The 21070-nt window shown below is 39.6% G+C and overlaps 2 protein-coding genes and 1 long non-coding RNA gene across 16 annotated transcripts in view; 2 read left to right on the top strand and 1 right to left on the bottom strand.

Moving 5' to 3' along the window:
* Positions 1-8209, top strand: part of LOC141754859 (sodium bicarbonate cotransporter 3-like) — a 49597-nt gene extending 41388 nt beyond the window's left edge. For 8 of the 14 annotated variants that reach the window (XM_074614251.1, XM_074614258.1, XM_074614254.1 and 5 more), the window contains 8 exons: positions 8-169; positions 697-948; positions 1098-1166; positions 1410-1583; positions 1804-1941; positions 3092-3216; positions 4214-4330; positions 5834-8209. In XM_074614251.1, the coding sequence (XP_074470352.1) occupies positions 8-169; positions 697-948; positions 1098-1166; positions 1410-1583; positions 1804-1941; positions 3092-3216; positions 4214-4330; positions 5834-5915 (1119 nt within the window). In that variant the 3' untranslated portion in view covers positions 5916-8209. Of the gene's footprint in view, positions 1-7; positions 170-696; positions 949-1097; positions 1167-1409; positions 1584-1803; positions 1942-3091; positions 3217-3649; positions 3699-4213; positions 4331-5833 lie in introns of all 14 variants that reach the window. The other 6 variants (XM_074614260.1, XM_074614264.1, XM_074614253.1 and 3 more) reach the window with 5 other exon arrangements.
* A 2765-nt stretch (positions 8210-10974) lies between these two features.
* On the bottom strand, positions 10975-19729 carry LOC141754861 (homocysteine-responsive endoplasmic reticulum-resident ubiquitin-like domain member 2 protein). The gene is made up of 8 exons (XM_074614275.1): positions 19583-19729; positions 17258-17335; positions 16883-16996; positions 16569-16699; positions 14963-15076; positions 14569-14856; positions 14191-14305; positions 10975-12147 (listed from the first exon to the last, which is right to left on the bottom strand). The coding sequence occupies exons 1-8, from the start codon at positions 19727-19729 to the stop codon at positions 11983-11985; spliced, it is 1152 nt and encodes a 383-aa protein (XP_074470376.1). The 3' UTR covers positions 10975-11982.
* Positions 16633-20379, top strand: LOC141754862 (uncharacterized). Its single transcript, XR_012590736.1, has 2 exons — positions 16633-16749; positions 19573-20379. It is a non-coding gene; the product is annotated as an uncharacterized LOC141754862 (long non-coding RNA).
* The last annotated feature ends 691 nt before the right edge of the window (positions 20380-21070 follow it).

The following is a 21070-nucleotide window of genomic DNA, read 5'->3' as shown; positions in this document are numbered from 1 at the left end:
CCTGCAGCCGACTTCAAAGAACAGAGGCTGGCTGATGGACCCGCTAGGAGAAAATCCGTGGTGGACGCTGCTGGTGGCGGCGCTTCCTGCCCTGCTCTGCACCATCCTCATCTTTATGGACCAGCAGATCACTGCAGTCATCATCAACCGCAAGGAGCACAAGCTCAAGGTCAGACCGGCCTGTGGAGATTTAACCTTTGATTGTGTTGTATCTCCGAGTTACACTCAAGTTTTCTCAAGTGGAAGTATCTTAGATGGTCTATTATATTTTTGTCTGCGGCGTCTCTCCCTTTCTTTAATATCCAGCAGAGAAAAAAGACATATGTCATAAAAAATTCCAAATCATTTCAAACATATTAAAGTCATACTTTGAATTTATGTTGAATTTATTAATGTAACATATGTACTTTATAATTAATTTTCTTATAACTTTGTACTCATTTGTGCCGCCTCCAGCTTTCTCTCTGTACTCTCCCTTCTTTGCTCTATTCCTCTGTAGCTCATTCATCTCTCAGCAGTCCTCTCTCTCTCCCTTTCTGTCATCCTTAATGGAGGTTGAAGCTAACATATTCTCTTGTCTGTCCTTCTACTGTGTTCCTCTCACAGAATTGCTTCAACTATAATCTCTTTTAGTTTTCCTTCTGAGGTATTTTTACTCTCATACGTACTTCTCTTCTCCCCCTGTGTATCCTACAGAAAGGCTGTGGCTATCACCTGGATTTGATGGTAGTGGCGATCATGCTGGGCGTGTGCTCCATTATGGGCCTGCCGTGGTTCGTGGCTGCGACCGTCCTCTCCATCTCCCACGTTAACAGCCTGAAGGTGGAGTCCGGCTGCTCCGCTCCGGGAGAGCAGCCCAAGTTTCTGGGCATCCGGGAGCAGCGGGTCACCGGGTTCATGATCTTTGTCCTCATGGGTTGCTCTGTTTTTATGACATCGGTGCTCAAGGTGAGATTCACTGGCATAATACTGGCCTCACGTTTAAAATCATGACAGGCATTTATCATTTGTCCTGGTGCAGCAAATGTCATGTCTTTCCTTTTCCTGAACTGTAAGTTGAATCATTTTTACTGTGGTTATACTTCTGCTCTTTACAGTTTATTCCTATGCCAGTCCTGTACGGAGTCTTTCTCTACATGGGTGTCTCTTCCCTCAAAGGCATTCAAGTAAGACTCTACACTCGCTGGTCTTTTGAAGATAAAAAGCCCTTTTTTATGTTGAACAGAACCGCAGTCATGAGCTGTTAGTCAAGATAAGTTTGCCCCTTGTAGTTGCAAACCTTTGATCGCTTTTCACAGCCCTTTAAAAGCTTTCGTTAAGTGTGTTCCCTCATCTGAATAATGTATTGAATTTCCCTCATTCTTTTTCGTTTCTTATCTCTCTCGCTGAGCTTCTCATTTTCTCCGCAGTTCTTTGACAGAATCAAGCTGTTCGGCATGCCTTCCAAACACCAACCCGATCTGATCTATCTGCGCTACGTCCCCCTGTGGAAGGTCCACATCTTCACCCTGGTGCAGCTCACCTGTTTGGTGCTGCTCTGGGTCATCAAGGCCTCTGCAGCGGCGGTTGTGTTTCCCATGATGGTAATGACCTCAAAGCTCAAAGACTGTCACACATTTTGTCTCTTCACATCTGCATGATATGTTTAAGACAAGATCACAACAGAGTAGTGTGTTCAGCTGCAGTATGATTAAATCAAGTTTCTAATATGTTCTTAGTGCAATAGATGTGTTTTATTATATTTTATTAATAATTTGTGAAGTTAGATCTGTGATGATAGATTCCCTGTCTATGTGTCTCCAGGTTCTGGCGCTGGTCTTTATCCGAAAGCTTCTAGACTTTTTCTTCACAAAGAGAGAAATGAGCTGGCTGGATGACTTGATTCCGGAAAGCAAGAAGAAGAAAGAGGACGACAAGAAAAAGAAAGCACGAGAAAAGCTGGTAAAACTCATTTCATGTTTTTGTTTTTGTTAGATTAGAATGAGACGTTTATATCTACATAGGAAGCGGGTCCTCTTCATTGATCCGGCATGTTGCTCCGCCATGTTTCTACAGTAGCCGAGAACGGACAAACCAAACACTGGCTCTAGAGAGGGAATTTGGCTTTTTTTCAATTACCTGAAAGGCCACCGTAGTTCTCCAACAAACTTGTGAAACTGTGTTAACGTGATCCACAAAGGGCAAAACCATGGTGCCGCCAGCCGCCATCTGAATTATATTGCTCCGAAAGTAGTGTTATTATGGTAAGGATGACTTCCGAGTGAGGCGAACGGCGTTACCACGGTTTTGCATTCAGTGGGTCACATTACTGCAGTCTTGGAAAAGGAGGAATGAGTGGAGGAGTACTCGGTTGGTTGCAATCTGGAACCACACCACTAGATTGCGCCTTATCCTAAACACGGTACCTTTTAAGTGTTTTTGTACTTTATTGAATCCACTTCAACTTCCAAACTGGAGAAAATCTAAACTGAATTAACTCAGACTTTGTCTTTAGTTACACAACCAAGCTGACTGTTTTTGCTAAATAATCAAACTTCCAAAAGACATGCAGGTTAATTATTGTCTCTAGATTGCCCGTAGGTGTGAATGTGAGCGTGAACGGTTGTGTGTCTCTATGTGTCAGCCCTGTGATAGTCTGACGACCTGTCCAGGGTGTACCCCACCTGCCCCCAATGTCAACTGGGATCGGCTCCAGCCCCCACACGACCCTGAATAGGATAAGCGGTTACAGATGATGGATGGATGGATTCACATAGCTATTGGATCTTAAAAAACAGATTTGGAAATTGCCAGAGTTGCAAACCCCCCCCCAAGATATTTGTAGTCTGGATACTATACAGGTATAATGGCCATGCAAGCATGGCTGTGTAAAGGAGAAGGGGACATGAACTTTTAATGCATAACCACAGGAGACTCATGGCATCCAATTTTAGGCTTTATGTGTGCACATAAAGCAATGTAACCCCATAAAACCCATCCTTAAGAGTTAACTATTAAAAATGTCGTGATGAAGAAGATCTGAAAATGACAGTTGTTGTGACCCCATACAGTACCAGTGTTTTACCTGCCTCACGGCTGTTTTGTGATTTAGGCTTCCAATGCTGTTTTCATTCAGGAGGAAGAGTCCAGACGACAGGAAGAACAGGCGAGGGGGCTGAAGGTCAGCTTTGAAAGCTCCAACCAGCTCAGCATCCCAGTGAAAGAGCTCTCAGGGAGGTGAGTGGTGCGCCCCATGAAGCACACTTTCTTTGATGCCCAGTTTTGGGATGAAAAGCAGAATTTAATTTCAAATGCTTAGCGAGGCATCAAGTGTAATCTATTTTTAATTACACAGTACCGTTGCACACCAAAGATCTCATCTTTTATGATTCTATTTCCTTTTTTTTATGACTTTTAGGAGGCAGCAAAATACATTTATACGATGTCTTAAAATGCCTTATGGACTATATTTAATGTAAATAGTTCCCACAATACTTTATTCCTCCTTAATAAATACCTTTATGGCTGAAAACAAGCTCAGACACTCAAGGCAAATAATAAACTAAAGCTGTAAACACATTTTCTGATGCATCATGTTGTCATGTACAACTTGTAATGGCAATTCTGACACTGGTCGTCAGCTGTGTGTTATTATGTCCATCTTGAACAGATCGTACAGAATAGGACTAGTGGCCCACAGCCTCCCAATGGAAGACGAGGTAGCAGGGTTGTGTGTCTGATGAAAAACATCTGACCCACATGGCTGCGTGCGTTCTAACCCTCCTCACTGATACCCAGACAGTTAGCGCATGGCCAGAACTGTCAGTCCTCAGCTGTTTAAATATACAGAAACACTGGCTTTGTGTGGTGTTGTGATGGTTTTTTTAGGGTAAAATGGTCTGTGATCAAATGTTTGTGTTGTTTAAATAATCTTATCCTTGTCTAACTAACTAACTATAACCTGTACACAATCAAATCATGACAAATGACGTTTGCCTCTAATGCAAAAGGCCCACGTTTCTTGATACATGTCAAGTTGTAACATACTGTATGTGACCTGTCTGGTTTTTCTGCTGTTAATTTGTTTTAATCTCTGATTTCTCTGCATGTTTGTGTCTGCTTGTTTGAACTGTCCTGCACTGAACCTCTCCCACTGATTTAATTTCTACATGTCTGTCTTCTCTTTGTGTTTTTTTTTTGTGTGTGTGTTTGTGTGCGCATCTTCCGCATGTAGTTCTGATTCTGACCCCTTGATTCTAAATATCTCTGATGAAATGGACAAAACGGCAATGTGGAAAGCAGTGAACTCGAGTGCAGAGTCATGTGTCCAACCTGTGAAGCGTAGTGAAAGGTAGCTATGCCATCTGCTGGAGTTTACCAGAGCCCCACCCTCCCAACTATGGAGGACGGAACCTGCAAAAAATAAATACAAATAAATGACTCAATAAATATGTCATTAAATGTAGCAAAAATAATAATAAAAATAAATGTAGCCATTAATTAATAATTGTGTGACATAAATTGATATTTCTGTTTTGGTTGCTTCTTTATTTATTTATCTTTGTATTAATTCCCTTTTGTTTACTCTTCTTTTTAATTTTCCCTTCTATTTATTTATGTATTTATCTTAATGATTTTTTTAATTCATTTATTTATTTTTGCATTTATTTTTTATTTATTTTATATTTATTTTTAAATGTATGTATTTACTTATATATTTACAGTATGCATTTGTGACATTAAGTGACAGCCCCCTGTTTACATATACATACATTTAAAAATAAATATAACAAAAATACAAAATAAATGAAAAAATTAATTAATTAATTTAGAAATTAATAAAAATAAATACATAAATAAATAAAAGGGAAAATTAAACAAGATTAAATAAATAAAGGAATTAATCCAAAGATAGATAAATAAAGAAGCAAATTAAAACAGAAGAAGCAATTTGTCACATTTTATCATTTAATTAATGGTTACATTTATTTTTAATATTATTTTTGCTACATTTAATGACTTTAATTTATTTATGTATCGAGTCATTTATTTATTTAGGTATTCATTAATTTTTTTATTTTGGCAGGTTCCGTCTTCCATACCCAACTGCATCACTTTAATATGATGTACGGTAATGTCGACAAATGTTCTTTGTTAGGGACTACTGCATTTTATGACTCTGCAAGATTATTTTCATACTGTAGTGAAATAAACTGAAGCGTATCGCTGAAGGTAGAAGATCAGTTTAATATTTAAAGCAGGATAGAACAGTCCATAGAAAAGACTGTGTTGAATGTTAGGTATCACAGGCTATATCTCTACAAGCAAAGATAAGGGTTCGTTCTCGTCTCCTTTAGCTCCTTAAAGGGGTAGTTCAGGTGTTTTGAAGCGGGGTTTTATGAGCTACTTATCCATAGTCAGTGTATTACCTACAGCAGATGACGGTCGGCACGCCCCCAGCTTGGAGGAGCAGACAGGAGTTACACTGACTATGGATAAGAACCTCAAACAACCCCACTTCAAAACACCTGGACTCTCCCTTTAAGCTGTTAATTTGTTCACACTAGAAAAACTTTTATACTTTATGAGGAAATCCATAAAACTTTTTTAATACAAGTTGACAAATTGTCTCTATTTAGAGCTGCATATTTTAACACAGTCCTCACATAAAGCCCCGTCATCGACAAGGCGGTAAAACCTTGTTCTAAGAGCACTGGTAATTGAGCACTATCACTCCTCTACCTGACAAAAATCTCACATTTATAGTTGCTCTCCTCCTCCCTCAGCACTAGCATAAATTAGCACAAGCGCTCATCTCATTGTCATTCTCATCTTCTTCATGTGTGCATAACAGCCAGGAGAAGGTGGCCTGCGTTAGAGTCGACGTCAGCCCAGAAACACCGGGAGGGGGCTCCTCTACCGAGACCTTCCTGTGATGAACGGAGGCTCTCCTCCCATCTCTGTAACCTTCTCCCAAACACAACACTTCACCCACGCTGACCAGCACCATCTTAGTGGTAGAACTGGAGCAGCAACAACTTGCCCCGTCTTCTGGGGCAGCAGGCGAGCTCCGTTGGCGCATTAATGCACAAAACGGCTGCAATGCAGAGCGCCACATCTCCGAGGAATGAAGGCCGTCACTGCCCACCGACGCTCACTGTTTAGGAAATCAAATCTAGCAATTTGTCACGCATTGAAACCCACAGATGCCAAAGGAAAGGGGGCCTCGCTGGTGAGGATCTTGGACTGTGTGAATTATACTTTTTAAACCCACTGTATATTTTAATTTCAATGTTATTGTTTTAGCAGATTACAGTACTGTACATGTTGGGTTTCTTTTGCAGCTCATCCACCACGAGTTGCCCTGCACTGTTTTTGTTTCCATGTATTTTTTAGGTTGGATTAAGACCCTTCACCTAACTACACCAGCTCATTTGATTAAAGCCATTCAGGTACTTGTCAGTGCCAGCAGATTCCGTTTCATATTTAGTATGGCACGGTGAATGACACAAAACCAAAACAAGAGGTACATTCAGATACACCACACTACATACTGTACATGTTTTGTAGAGTTTTGCTCATGAATTCATCTCTCCTGTCTGCAGGGGAAACACTCAGTATTGATATTGCTGCTCATACTTTGGTCAGTTGTTTTCACTGTAAACCTCACTGTTCATATTGTATGTGATCTTATAGAAATATCATTATGTATGTACGTAAACTGTTATTTTAATTTGTAAACGTTATAGACAACCTACTTCAGAGGCCATATGAAGTCTGTACTGTACAGTAAGCACTTTGCCAGTATAGTTTCTTACCTAAAAAAATGGATTATAGTGTGTTAATAATAATAATAATAATAATAATAATAATAAAGCGCTTACTTGTCCTCCCACCGTATCTATTAGAGCTGTTGTTCAAATGTCCGTTAAACAACTCAGGAATCTTGACTGATTTCTGACTGGTCACTTGATATATTTTTTTTCGTCACAAGGCGGCGGTAATTAGCTGTCAACTGTATTCAACGCTGGCATCACAACTATTTCAATAAATGCTGTACATCATAAAATATAGTAAGTTGCAAAATGAAGAAAAAAAAAGAATATTTGTGACCCAGATAGATGCACCGGTTTTTATACTGTCTGTATTATTGTTGGTAATAGTGTGTGTGTGCGTGCGTGTGTGTGTGGTGTAAAGATAATTTGTTAAGCAAATCATTTTATGCAAAATATTTCTACAGTAAATGTAAAATAACTATTATATTCTATGAAGTTGTTCTTATTTTGCTATAAGTGCAGTCCCGTTTTAGCAATAAGTATTCCATACCGTGCGACGTATGGACTCCTGGTGAAACCCTAGCTCTAATATTCAGGCAAAGGATAATTTGTGAACTGATGTCTGTGTCTGTGTGTGGCTCCAGTGACTATACGGGCGATAGCTTACGTGCCTTGTCGAAGCTCTTCTTTATGTGCAAGTCTTGTACTGATGATGTAAGTGTTCAGAACAGATGTGCAGGTACATACACGTGGTTGGCACGCAATGCCAAAGACAGACTGTTGTTACTTTACAAGAGCAAAACCAGCTCGTTTGCAGAGGCTTCTGTCTGTCTGTCTGTCGTAGTGTTATTCCACATCTGTAGCCACCGACTCAAAATGATGTAAGTTATCTTCCATTTACAAACTCTTGATCCTGTTTCCGTGTGTGTGTGTGTGTGTTCTGCTGTCACAGCTCTGGTATTTGCTCACATTTAAAAAGCTCTGTAATCAATATTGAGGTACTGGCTTTTTGTTTTTTAAATGATCAGTGAATGTCAAATTGATTCTGCCGTCAACTTAAAAAATTAACATCTATTTTCTAAAAATCTTAAATTTCAGTTACAGGTATTTCACAAGTTATTTCCTTACACATACGGACCATATGATATATTAAAAAAGTGTGAGTTGTCGATCAGTGGAATCGTCACAATGAATTGAACATCCTCCAACCAAGTACTTATAATTTAATAATATTTTAATTTCAATGAGGAATAACCTATCCTTTTCAACATAGAAATATTGGCTTAAAGAGGTGGATCGACTGTCAACGACAAAAATGTGGAGATTTTCCCATCATCACTTAGTAAATACTGCATTGTTCTGCTGTACAGACACATTAGCATCCTGTTGTTAGCTCGAATGATGACTTTTCTGTCATGACCGATTGGTGCAAAGCAATAAAAGTGAATACATGGTGATTTTCTTCTGTCTTCATTTAAAACCACACTGTGAGCTCTATGGGACATAAATCATGTTCACTGAGTCTTGAGTGCTGAGGAAGAAGTGAACACTGCTTGTCCAGCCTGGTTCTTTTTCTACCTTCCTCATCTCAGAGGTCTCCTAGTTTAGCTTATCTCTGATATATCAGCATCAGATGCCAGCCAATAAGTGATTAGACACTGAAATACAGAAATGTTAAAGATCAGAGGTAAGTTTGACGTTTAGAAACTGTCTACATTGCATTTGAGGTCAAGTTAAAAAAAAATATTTTCCAACTTTAAAACACCCCACTCAGTAGGCCATAGGATACATATCACAATCACAATCACATCAGGCTCATTTTCAGGTTCATACTTGTATTTTTCTAATAGAACATGTTTACAGTATATGCTGTAATGTTAAAAAAACAACTTTATTTTCCTCACACTGTGTATGTTAAAACTGTGAAATGGTCTATAGATTGTACAGTTGTGACATCACAAAATTACAGAAATCCTGACGGCTTTTCTTTTCAAACAGTTTCTGAATACGGGCTGTGTGCGTTTCTCCCTGAATTGAGCGTTTCGATACTTTCACTGTATTTATATAGCACTTAAACCTGCTTTATAATTAAAAAAAAGACATTAAAATCTCACTTTTTACTATATGGGACCTTTAAAGGGGAACTATGTCCATTTTCAACATTTCACAACAATTCATACATGTAATTCCTATGGTCGAAGACAGTCCAAGAATATTAGTAAACATGAACAACTCTCCCAAATCCAAAAACTAGAGTGCTTAAACCCAAATGTGTGATGTCATCAGGTATAAAGTGTGGAACTGCTCCATAGAAAATGAATATGGAGAGATGTTCTTCACAACTGAGATCACTACAATAGAATAAAGCTCATTTGGGTATAAAAAAATAAACATTCTGTGAGTCCATAATATCTCCATTCATTGTCTATGGAGCAGCTGCAGACTTTATACCTGATGACATCACAAGTTTGAGACTTCTCTGGTTTCTGGCTTTGAAGTAGAGTAGCTCATGTTCACTAATATTGATTGAACTTTCCTCGGCCATGGAAATAACATATTGAAATTCTTAATTTTGGTGGTATTCCCCTTTAAAACCCCTCTTTACAAAAAAAAAAAAAAAATTATATTGTGTGATTATGGAAAAGAAAAGAAAAAGTATTGACCAATATTAAGGATAAAAGCAGCAAATGATACTACTGTAGGTTAGTGAATACCCATAATGGGGATGTTCTGTCCCGTTTGCAACATGTTCCTGTTAAAGACGAAAGGTGGCAGCAGAGATCTGTCTTACACACCACAGCTGAGCTCTGCTGGCACATTAATATGAGTTTCTGTGGAACCAGTTGTTGACACACACACACAGGTGACTTCACTTATCTGACTAATCAGACCTCCTCTCAGGCCTGTGGGGGGGCATGTGGGCTACAGACTGGGTTTGATTAGCATTCCCCCTCACTGTGTAGCCATCAACAATAAGCCGCTGAGAGGTCTAAAGGCTTTTTACACAGCAGGCATTCCTACTTCATCATAGTAAAGCACAGGTGACACTGGTAACATTAACGATGACTCAGAGCCATGAAGGGCTCCAGAAAGCTTTTCCAGTGAACATACCACGGCTTCCCCTGAGTGGAACGCAGCATCATTAATGTGATTAAATACACCTGTGCTTTTCCTACGATGGAAGAAAATGTAGAGCAGAGGTCTAATCAGCCAGTCAGTGAGAACACCTGTGTGGATGTGCAGAACTTAACGTTACTTTACAGACATTAGATTAGTGCACAAAATGAACATCAATGCTATTATGTTTATGCTGTCAGCATTTTATTATACTTATGCACGGTTGATTATGACGGTTGAGATCATAATTTCTTTGATGCTCTTGATTGCTCTGATTTTTTAGCTCTAATCTAGAGGCCCCACGCTTCCAGACGAGCTACAGGTTAACTGATTCCATAAAGTAAATATATTTGACTGTCTTTCTGTGGTCCAGGACAATTGTAGTTGTGATCATGTGTTGCTCTTTGCTTAAAGGTGCAGTGTGTTGGATGAGGCGCCATCTGGCAGTGAGGTTGCAGATTGCAACCAACTGAAATTTCTCCCGTATGCTAAGCGTGTAGGAGAACTACAGTGGGCGACGCAAAAACACAAATGGCCCTATCTATAGCCAGTGAAACATGGTGGAGCAACATAGCGGACTCAGTGAAGAGGACCCGCTCCAAAGAACGTACATTGCTAAGAAGTGAAAGTCGATTGTTCGTTCCATTGCAACATCAGCGCCCCGTAGCAAAGCTACGCCTCTGCCATTTTGGACTGAAAGCGACTACCGGATGCCAGGAAAACATCCACCTAGAAAGTGCCGTACAAAAGTAAAAGAAAATTATTTCTATTCTAGTATCATGTTCTACCAAAATGGCATGTGTTGAACAATAAAATATTATGACTATATTAAGCATTTTCAGTCCAGAATGGCAGCACAAAAGCACCAGAGTTTCGTCTCTTTGCTTCTAAACTCTTTGGACCCACTACCTATGTAGATGGGCTCATTCTAAGATAACGAAAACACAATGATTCTTCATTACAGGTGATTATACACTAATGAAAACATAGTTATTAATATAATATTCCAGTTCTGCTAATACATCCCCTGAAATTTGACACTTTTAAGTGAGAATCTGGAGGAAAAAAAGGAATTACCAATCTAAAATCACACGACTACATCCCCATGAATGAAGGTTTAATAAACATGATTATTATTATTGGTACACAACATGTTAAAAGGTAACAGCAGCAGCCATTTCCACACACTCAAGAGGTGTAAGTTACGTCCTACATGAACTCTTTTGTCGTGGCAGTGCTTTATTTATTTAACAGTGTCTCTTGTTCGCTCGATGCCCACGTGACTTAAATCCAACGTCAACGACCGCCCCGTTTCGTATTCCATCAATCATATCTTCTACCTCACTTTTGCTCTTTCAGGCTGTCAGACAACTACATCGTTTCACTTCAGTAAAAAAATCACACTTCTGTAGCCAACGTCACTCTGAGATACACTTCAACACAGTACACAATGTGTTCAACACACATTTTATGAACTTTCAGGCCAAAAAATCACTCGTGTAAATTATCACAGGCGCTACATGACTCAGGATTTCTCTCTGGAGTTTAGCTTTTTGGACTAATGTGGCCCTTTTTGAAATAAAATATCTTAATTAGATACAACCACCAATTACATAAAATAATCATTACAATTCAAATATAACTATTTCAACAAATATTGCAGCTTCTCACAAAGGAAATAAAAACAGACATTCAGGTGGTTAAACACGAGAATGCTGTTATTATTTTCTCTTTATAAATGTGCCTGCTGTTCCTATTTTCTAAATTGCAGAAGAAATGCATTGGCAGACACGTATTATTTAAGTGCCTATTTTTTTTTTTTACAAGGCATCACTAGCAATCCTTGCATATAGCAGTTAAACTAATGTTCAAAATGTTTGTCTTACTGTGTAGACAAACTCCTTATGAAGTGAGCATTCTTCTCTTTTCACGCTAAATCAGTCATTTGTGTTTTGGCTCAAAGTCTTAGATATGTAGTAAAGTACACTATTGGGAAACTAGAACACGGTACTGCAACAGAAACAGTTTCCCTAATATAAGCAGGCAGGACGCTCGTCCTCCTCTCAAAAGAAACAATGTGCCCTTGTGGAGATCTGTGGCGGCTCGTGGTTCAGTTAGCAGCGTTTGGCGGTCCCTCTGGGATGAGTGACATGAAGAAGGTTATGATGAACGACCACGTGGAGGACAGGAAGCCCGCGTGGGGCGCGCTGTTCGGATCTTCTACTCCTTCCTCTCCGCTTTCCCCGTCGTCGTCCGAGCCTTCGTCCATCGGTTCCTGTACAGGTTAAAGTTGAAATGTAAGAAGAGATGCAGTGTGTTTCACACTAACATGCAGGGCACTAGATTAGACAGATTTGACTGTGAAATGTGATATCCACAGTGTAAAGTGGAGCAATAGCTCCTTAATGCAAAGTTTCTCTGAATGTCTGACCAATTCAAACTCATCATATGCAGATCAAGTATTTCAAAAGGAGTTCATGTGCATTTTGTCCCTTGAAGTTACCATGTAACCTAAAATCAGGGATGAAACTAACAAATTGCATTTACTCGTCATAGTTAAAGCCTCTGTACACCCACACATTTTCAGTTAACCTTGCTGATTAGACCTCTTCTCAGGACTTGATTGACATCTTCCTGAGTCTCCTGTTAGCTTTGTTGCACCTGTCAAGGCGGGACAAATGACTCCTTTATCATTCTTATTGGTAGATGAAGATGTGTGACATCATCAAAGCTCCGGCCCAGCTGCAAACTGAGCTCTATTCAGACAGCATAAATGAAAACACCTGTGTGGGTATTCAGAGGTTTTAAACAAGCACCTACCGGCGAGCACACTAGGTGACACAAATCAAACAAAACTATGATGCTGCATCATCAACATGTGCATGCTGGGTCTGGCCTAACATGCTAACATGCTCATAGTGGATCTTCCAGTGGTGACTTCTGCATTCACTGAGGAACGTGAGGTGTGTGAGGAACTTCTGCTGCTTTTTGACAATAATGCCTGATGTGACTGCAGAACCTCATTCAACTCAGAATGTTTGAAAACTTTGAGGAGAGGGACAGAGAGGCAGAGTGGACTGGTTCTACTGGGACCAGAGAGGCAGAGTGGACTGGTTCTACTGGGACCAGAGAGGCAGTGTGGACTGGTTCTACTGGGACCAGAGAAGCTGAGTGGACTAGTTCTACTGGGACCAGAGAAGCTGAGTGGACTAGTTCTACTGGGACCGGACAGGCTGAGTGGACTAGTTCTACTGGGACCAGAGAAGCTGAGTGGACTAGTTCTACTGGGACCAGAGAAGCTGAGTGGATTAGTTCTACTGGGACCAGAGAAGCTGAGTGGACTAGTTCTACTGGGACCGGACAGGCTGAGTGGACTAGTTCTACTGGGACCGGACAGGCTGAGTGGACTAGTTCTACTGGGACCGGACAGGCTGAGTGGACTAGTTCTACTGAGCTTTGTCTCTTTCCTGGTTAATTCTAGTGAGGCTTCACTGGCTTGTAATTGATAATCAGTTGTATGCACAACGGCATTTATTGTTGTTTTGGACATATCATGTTGTTTCACTGGTGTGTACGTTGACAACTAATGCAATGTATTTTGTAGCAGTGACAGTAGTAGAACATGTAAGGCAGCAACCTTTACTCTGAGTACATTTCTTTTTTAGTACATTTCTACTTTCACGTTTACTTGAGTCAAATTGTTTTAAAGTACCAGCACTTTTACGTGAGTACACTAGTCTCGTACTCTTTCCATCCTTGCCTAAAATGTCACTACAGCGGCAAAGAGCCATTACTTTAATTATTGATTAAATATGTTAGCTCTTTTTTCATTTAATCAATTAATCGACTTTAGGGTATTAAATGTCAGAAAATAGTTTAAAAAAAAAATTAGCTCCCATCACAAATATCCCATAGCCTATTGTGGCATCTTTAAATTGCCTTTTTTTTGTCAGACAATCTAAAACACAAAGATATTACATTTGAAATGATATAATCCTCAGCTTGAGAAACTGGGACCAGCAAATGTTTGGCGTTTGTGCTTAATAAACGATTATGGAACTAGTGGGTGATATTCTAGCCCTACTTGTCACTTTTACTCAGCTATTCAGTGCATCTGTGTTTTACTTGTAACCAAGACGGGGAGGCTTATTATTCGTTTCGATGTATTAGAATTAGAACCATTCTGTAAATGTGTGGAAACTGGCATTTTTCAGTGAACGACTTGCTCTGCAGATACAATCTTTGTTAGAGATAAAAATCCCATCAGCCCTGAGTAATGCAATTCTTGGTAAAGCTGAGATGGATTAGAGGCAGCTACCACATCCTGTAGGTCGTGGTTTTGTAGCTCTCCCTCCATGTCGTCCTGATTGGCTCGGTCTCCAGGAAGCTGGAGTTCATTCTCCAGGTTGAAGGGAAACCAGCCGGCCTGATGCCTGCAGACACAAACAACCAACCTTTTTATTTAACATATTATTAATTCTATTTTTGAGTAATTCTAACGTGTGAAAACTGTAACAAATGCCCTCAATGTGCAATGAATACCAAATTAAATGTCTTGTTTTACAGACTGTTTTGATGTAGCTGCAGTCAGACAACAACCTCTATCATTATGGGAGGTGGATGGCATGATGTGCAATATTAACCAAAGCCCAAACTGCCCAATCAATATACAGCAGGATAATTAAGTAGCACTCACAGGTAGAGCACCAGCATGGCCATCATCACCATGACAAACCGGCTGAAGGAGGAGTAGAAGTACACTATACTGAGCAGGATCGCAGCACGTGAAAACGTGTACACCCAGTCCAGCCAATCCCGGTTCAGCTCCTCCTCGTTCATGATCTCCCCTCCCTGGGCGTTCATCTGGACCTCCGGGTTGCCGCGGCGATCCGCCTGAGGTCGCTGGCTCAGAGGGTCGGGCTGGTTAGAGTGAGGCGGGGACTGGTCCGGCCTGAGGTGTTGAGAGGAGGCAGCCAGTAACTGACTAGAGAGGGAGAGGGAGAGAGGGAGAGGCACAGAGAGGATCAGAGCACTTATATTTTGGCCTGGATGGACGCTCGCTAAACATGGAGAAACAGGAGGAGACTTACTAATGCATGTAGTACTGCCGGGCGTACAACTGCTGCCACCACATTAGTGTCATGGGGTTGTAATAAGCAGGCATGTTTGTGGGAGCAGGTGACTGTGGGTAGTACTGATTCCAGCTGGAAATAGAGACATTGCGTTACAAAATCATTTGACCTGCCGCACACACACACACACACACTTTATGTCTTTGATTGTAGATACATTAGACTGATGGGTTGTTAATGGTTATGGCATTAACTAACAGCTAAGGTCATTTTATAATCAAGAAACAGCCCGAATAGTAACTTAACATGAACCACAAATGACAAAGAGGTTAAGATGTACAGAAACTTTGCACTGGCACATAAACTAAACTAAACTAATTATTTCAACCCAATAGGGGTCTGTATAATCAAAGCCCTTTTCAGACAACAGCTCGTGGAAGTGATGGCTTTTTGACTTCTAATTCAGACATACAGTAGGTGTCTTTTATGTTAATGTTACTGGCGGCAGAGAGCAGCATTGCTTGTGTGCTATTTGGCACCTAAACTCTCTATAGATCTGGAATTATCTCTCTCTCTTTGTTTTGTGTCTTTTTTTAACAGTCGTCTTGCGTCTCGTTGTAATCCTTTTGTTTCTCTTTGCAGTTGTTTTGCGTCTCGTTGTAGTCCTTTTGTGTCTCTTTGCGGCTTCGTAGTCGCTTGGCGTCTTCTTGCAATCATTTTGCGTCATCTTACAGTCGTTTTTGTGTCTTCTTGCAGTCATTTTGTGTCTTCTTGCAGTCCTTTTGTGTCTTCTTGCAGTCCTTTTCTGTCTCTTTGCAGTCGTTTTGTGTCTCTTTTAGGGATGTTAATAATGAACCGTTTAACCGTTAACCGACATTAAGAATTTGAACCGATTTAATGCTGTCGGTTAAACGGTTAAAAAAATATTAAAGATTAAATAAAAAGCTGAGCAACCTCAGAGGAGCGGCTTGTCACTTAAAGGAGAATAGCTGGTCCATCTTAAGAGAGTCTGAGGCAGTGTTGCTGCTAACGCAGGGGCTAACCTCCTTCACTTTAATCAGCAGGCAGCTGGCAAGACACAGGAGCTTGGCTTCGATCTTGAGGAGTTGTAGCATGTATTCACCGACAAATAAACTGTACACACACTGCTACAGCTACGTTCACAGCTATAACACCACCGATAACCCCACACTTGTTTGTGCAACGGCTTATCATTGCACCTGGGCGGCTTGTTGGCACCAAAACCACAGCCCGTTGCATGAAACGCACTAATCTTGTCAGTTAACGGTTAATAATCAGTAAACGAGGGTCGGCTATAAAATTTGCATTCCTCGTCTCTTTGCAGTCGTTTTGTGTCTCTTTGCAGTCGTTTTGTGTCTCTTTGCTGTCGTTTTGTGTCTCTTTGCAGTCGTTTTGTGTCTCTTAGCAGTCGTTTTGTGTCTCTTTGTGGTCAATATGCGTCTTGTGGTCGCTTTGTGTCTCATTGCGTCCTTTTGCATCTCTTAAAGGTTTATTTTTTCTATGTTCTAAAACTCTTTAGTTGCTGTAGTGAGTTAGCTTACTAAAATATTCTTTTACTCTGCACTGCAGTAGTTCTTAAAGTTTCACCAGTCCATGAGCTTACCTGTGCATAAATTGTGGATACATCTGGTGGTAAGGGAAGGGTCCAGTTTGCTGTCTGACTCCATCACCACTCTCTCCTGTAGGTGACTGGCTGTGTTGACCAGTGGAAGGACTAGTAGAGTTTTGAACGGGCTGTAACCACAAAAACAATTTCCAGGTTTATAGTTCATCTTGAAAGAAAGGCAAGTGTTTTTGTTGTTTTGTTTTTTTTAATCCTTAAGGAGGTGTATATTACAGCAGTGAGCTGGATGATGAAAGGAAATGCACTGATGATGAAATGAATGGAAAGGTGTGAGGAGTGTGTGGCTGACCCACCGTGGGACCGGCCGAGTTCTCCTGAGGCTTGTTACTGCGGCTGCGGGGGGGCTTCGGGGAGCTGGGAGGGGTTCGTGAGGCGCACACCAGATGGAGCATATGGTACTCGTCCTGCTGTAGAAGCAAATACAGCTCATTATATAACACAGTATTGCAGGTTCAAAGAAGAGAGAGATAAACTTCTGAACTTTGTGAGTGTACACTGCGTCATTTAACCAAATCCAGAACACTTCAAATCTAAATTTTAACATTTGCTTTAGGAACTGAAGCTAAAAATAAGAGTTGTAAGAGATGTAATAAGAGTGCTTCTTCTTGGTAGTTTTAGAATCATTAACTAGAATCACTCTAATAAACACAGACACGTAGAGAACCTACCTTTCTGAGCACATCTTTTAAGGTAAAGTGATCCAAAAGCAGCTTCCCAGAATACACCAGCCTCTGGTCTTTGGAGCTCTAGAAATCACAAATTATAAAGACAATGGGGTCAGGGGAGAAGAGATAATAGAATACAGTTTATTTCTAGTTAACGTTGACAAAAATGTCAACAACAACCATAAATAGCGAATTCTGAAGTGTAGATTACGACATCAAAAGGCAGAGCTTTGAGTGAGTAATGAGGATGAGATTATAGTAACCTCAATTGGAATAAGTGGGTTTTAACAGTAGATTAACCTGGTGGAGGTCAGAGTGTCCTCTTAAAGCCAATATTCACCGTACGGCCATTCAGGAATTTAAATCGCCTGCTTTAAATCCCGGCCAACTTGCGCCGAAGAACTTTTCATTCTGGGTCCAAGACGCCTAAATTACACCAACAAAAATGCAGCCCTTATACAGAGATTACCCCGCAGCTTTACAAGGGAGCAGTTTGCCCCTGTGTGTTAGCAATGATTGCATCAGAACAAGTCACAACCAGGGAGAGAGGAAAAGGTCAGATTAGCAGCACAATACAGCAGGAATCCAAACGCCTTCCTTTCATTGTGTGACGTCAAATCTACAGACTCCAAGGCTCTTTCAGCTACTGTGACTCTGGAAACCTTTCACTTCAGAGAACAGCACAAGGTTAACGGCCTGTGTCACTATTATTATAATGCAACAGTAATTTGAATTGCAGAGGAAGTGTTTAAGAATTCAAACAGCATTCTACAACACCAATCAAATCTATTTCTGAGTGGAAGTGTAATTATAACATTCAACAACAGGCAACAATGTTTGATCGCATCTTATACAACTCACTTCTTGGGGTTAAATTCTACAAACATCATACATACATCACATGCAGGAACCCAGCTGACTATCCAGTGGTAGAATGTAACCACTGGAAGTACATTAACTTTACTTAAGCACAATTTTGACATACTTGTACTTTGAGTATTTCCATTCTCTGCCGCTTTAACACTTTACTACATTACAGAGGGGAACATTGTACTTCCACTACATTTATTTGACAGCTGTTACTTATTACCTTTTAAATAAAAATCTAAAAAATGATATGCCTATATGATGCAGTACTAATCTTCCCAGCCAATAGTACACAAAGTATCCAAAATTGACGCCACATTGATGAACTACAACTTTAGAATGTTACATGTATTCATTAGTAATAAAAAAACAGAGCAATGTAATATTCAATAATAATATAAAACTGAAAGGAGCCATTCTGCATCATGAGTACTTTTACTTTTGATACTTTAAGTAGGGATGCACTGATTAAAATTCTTTAGTCCCGATACCGATAACAATACCTGGGCTTTGGGTATCGGCCGGGACCGAGTACCGATCCAAAACCAGTGTTTAATTCATTATTATTATATATATATTATTATATTATTGAGCTGTATGCCTCACTGTGTGGAAATGACTGGGATCATTCTTTTATGTGTAATAAAGCAACATCAGGCTTGACTTAAACATTACTTTCATAACTTTGTAAAACAAAATGTGACAAATAAATACATAGATATAAATTTACTGAATTGTTATTTATTACTTAAAATAATAAATTGCACACCAGCTACTTGGTAAAACATCTTCAAAATTAACAGGAATTACAAATCAAGTGAAAACTTTGTTAATGAAGCAACAAATTAGTCAAAATTTAAACAGGACTTAAGTTCCAGTATATAATGTATAAAGTATATAAACATAGAACTGAATGGAATAGATCAGCCCCATTGTCACCGATACCAGATCCAGCTATTTGAGTCAGTATCGGCCCGATATCCGATCCGGTATCGGTGCATCCCCAACTTTAAGTATACTTTGCTGATAATAGTTCTGTACTTTTACTTAAGTAACATTAAGAATTCAGGATTTTTAGACTGTTGTATTTCTACTTAAAGGATCTGAGTACTTTTTTCCACCTCTGTGACTATCCATACCAAGTAACTGATGACATGTTTATGTCAGCAGTCTCTCTCTCTCTCACTTCCTGTTTCTTGCTGTACTATATTGTCAAACTTCCCAATATAGGCAAAAAACACTTCACACAGGATGTAACTCTTTCTTGTGATTCAACAAAGGTGATCAGCTGACTTGGATGCCAGAGGAAAGTAGGGTGGACAGAACAGAAACAGGCATTATCATCAACACATCGTTCATGTGCAATCAGGATAGTAAATCATGTGGGATATAGGGAACACACGAACACACTGTTGTTAAAGTCACATGCATTGAAATTCATGGATTTGCAGCTTTACTCACTGGTTTGCTGGGGTACACATCTGAGATGTGGGCTTTGAGTTTCTCCACAGTCCAGGTCTGGGAGCAGTTGATGGTCTGGTCATCGTACTTCTGGTTGGGCGCCCTGATGACAAGGGTAACAGGACCGTCCACAACACCCTGATCCATGACTCAAAACCATTTGTCTCCAGTGGAAAAACAATAGAAAGATCCGGACTGCCCTGTTGTCAGGGGGGTACTGGCTACAGTCCTCCCTAGTAGTTTTCTAGTGTGTTCCTGACATCTTTTAATGTTATTGTAAAGTCTGATGTTGCTAATCTGCAGACACACACAGCTGGATCCTGAGGAGAGAAAGGAAAACATGAGGTTAGCGGGATCCCAAAGACCTATTTTAAAACAAATTCTCAGGTCCATTCTTACTCAGCCCGTCAATCTCTAGATCTTCATTCTCCTAAATTCCTCACTAGTAGAGGTCAGTTTTCGATATGATTTAGGGGAACCAAATTATGGAGTAGCTTTTCACATCTATCAATAAACTGTTCATCTGTCAAATGTTTCAAAAGTCGCTTAAAGGGTCATTTAATTGCTGTCTTGTAATTGCTTTTCCCTCCATGTTGTCCATGTATCTGTTTTTATGTTTTTTTATTTTTTCCTTCTCACAATGTTGTTTGAAGAAGTCTTTATAGATATTTAAATCCTAACCTTGTCCTAATTGTTTTGTTATCATTATTATGTAGTCATATTATTTCTTTATATTAATCTTGTCTCCTGCACTGTATATTATTCTTTTATTTTAAATAAACATGTATCGTATATTAGTTAGAGATCTATTACAGACGAGTAACGTGTTGCCTCTGTCAACACACACATCTGGTGCTGGGGTTAGGGCTTTTTAATGGGTTATGTATGAATAATTGGGATGTGTCTTACTTGTCTGTCTGTCTATGGTAACATTATGTCTATTGGATGTGTAATTTCTCTCAAACTGAGCTGCCTATGGATGCAAAATGAATTTCAGTGCAAACTAACAATAAAGTTGTATCTTATGAGGGAAAATAGTGTTTAAATTACACCATAGCTTCTGGAGGAGCTCTGTTTTTGGTGGGAGGGAGGGTACTGTTCACAGTAATGTACTTTATCATCATCTATGGTAGTTATTTGCATAAAAGCACACAATTCAAATGATTAGGAAATAAATTATTATATTTCTATTTTCTTTTTGGGGAATTAGTAGTTTTAATTATATATTATTATTATTATATTAGAGTGTTAAACAGGTCATAATTCTCTGTATTATGTTTTATATTGATGTGAAAACATCTTCAAACAACTGGATTTATTCACCTATGGTAGTTATTTGCATAAAAGCACACAATTCAAATGATTAGGAAATAAATAATTGTATTTCTATTTTCTTTTTGGGGCATTAGTAATTTTAATTATATATTTTTATATTAGAGTGTTAAACAGGTCATAATTCTCTCTATTTTCTGTTTTATATTGATGTGA

The sequence above is a fragment of the Sebastes fasciatus genome, chromosome 17 (genome assembly GCF_043250625.1).
Source record: "Sebastes fasciatus isolate fSebFas1 chromosome 17, fSebFas1.pri, whole genome shotgun sequence".
Lineage (NCBI taxonomy): Eukaryota > Metazoa > Chordata > Actinopteri > Perciformes > Sebastidae > Sebastes > Sebastes fasciatus.
The sequence above is the reverse complement of the archived record's forward strand: the minus strand, read 5'-3'. Positions and strand labels throughout refer to the sequence as shown.

What these genes read in the sequence shown, in the direction of transcription:
- LOC141754861 (XM_074614275.1), bottom strand. Translation starts at nt 19,729, where the DNA reads ATGGATCAGGGTGTTGTGGACGGTCCTGTTACCCTTGTCATCAGGGCG. An exon ending in TAAAAGATGTGCTCAGAAAG is followed by an intron (nt 16,997 to 17,257) that starts GTAGGTTCTCTA and finishes TTGCTTCTACAG; the next exon opens with CAGGACGAGTACCATATGCT. An exon ending in TATCCACAATTTATGCACAG is followed by an intron (nt 15,077 to 16,568) that starts GTAAGCTCATGG and finishes CTCTATTTCCAG; the next exon opens with CTGGAATCAGTACTACCCAC.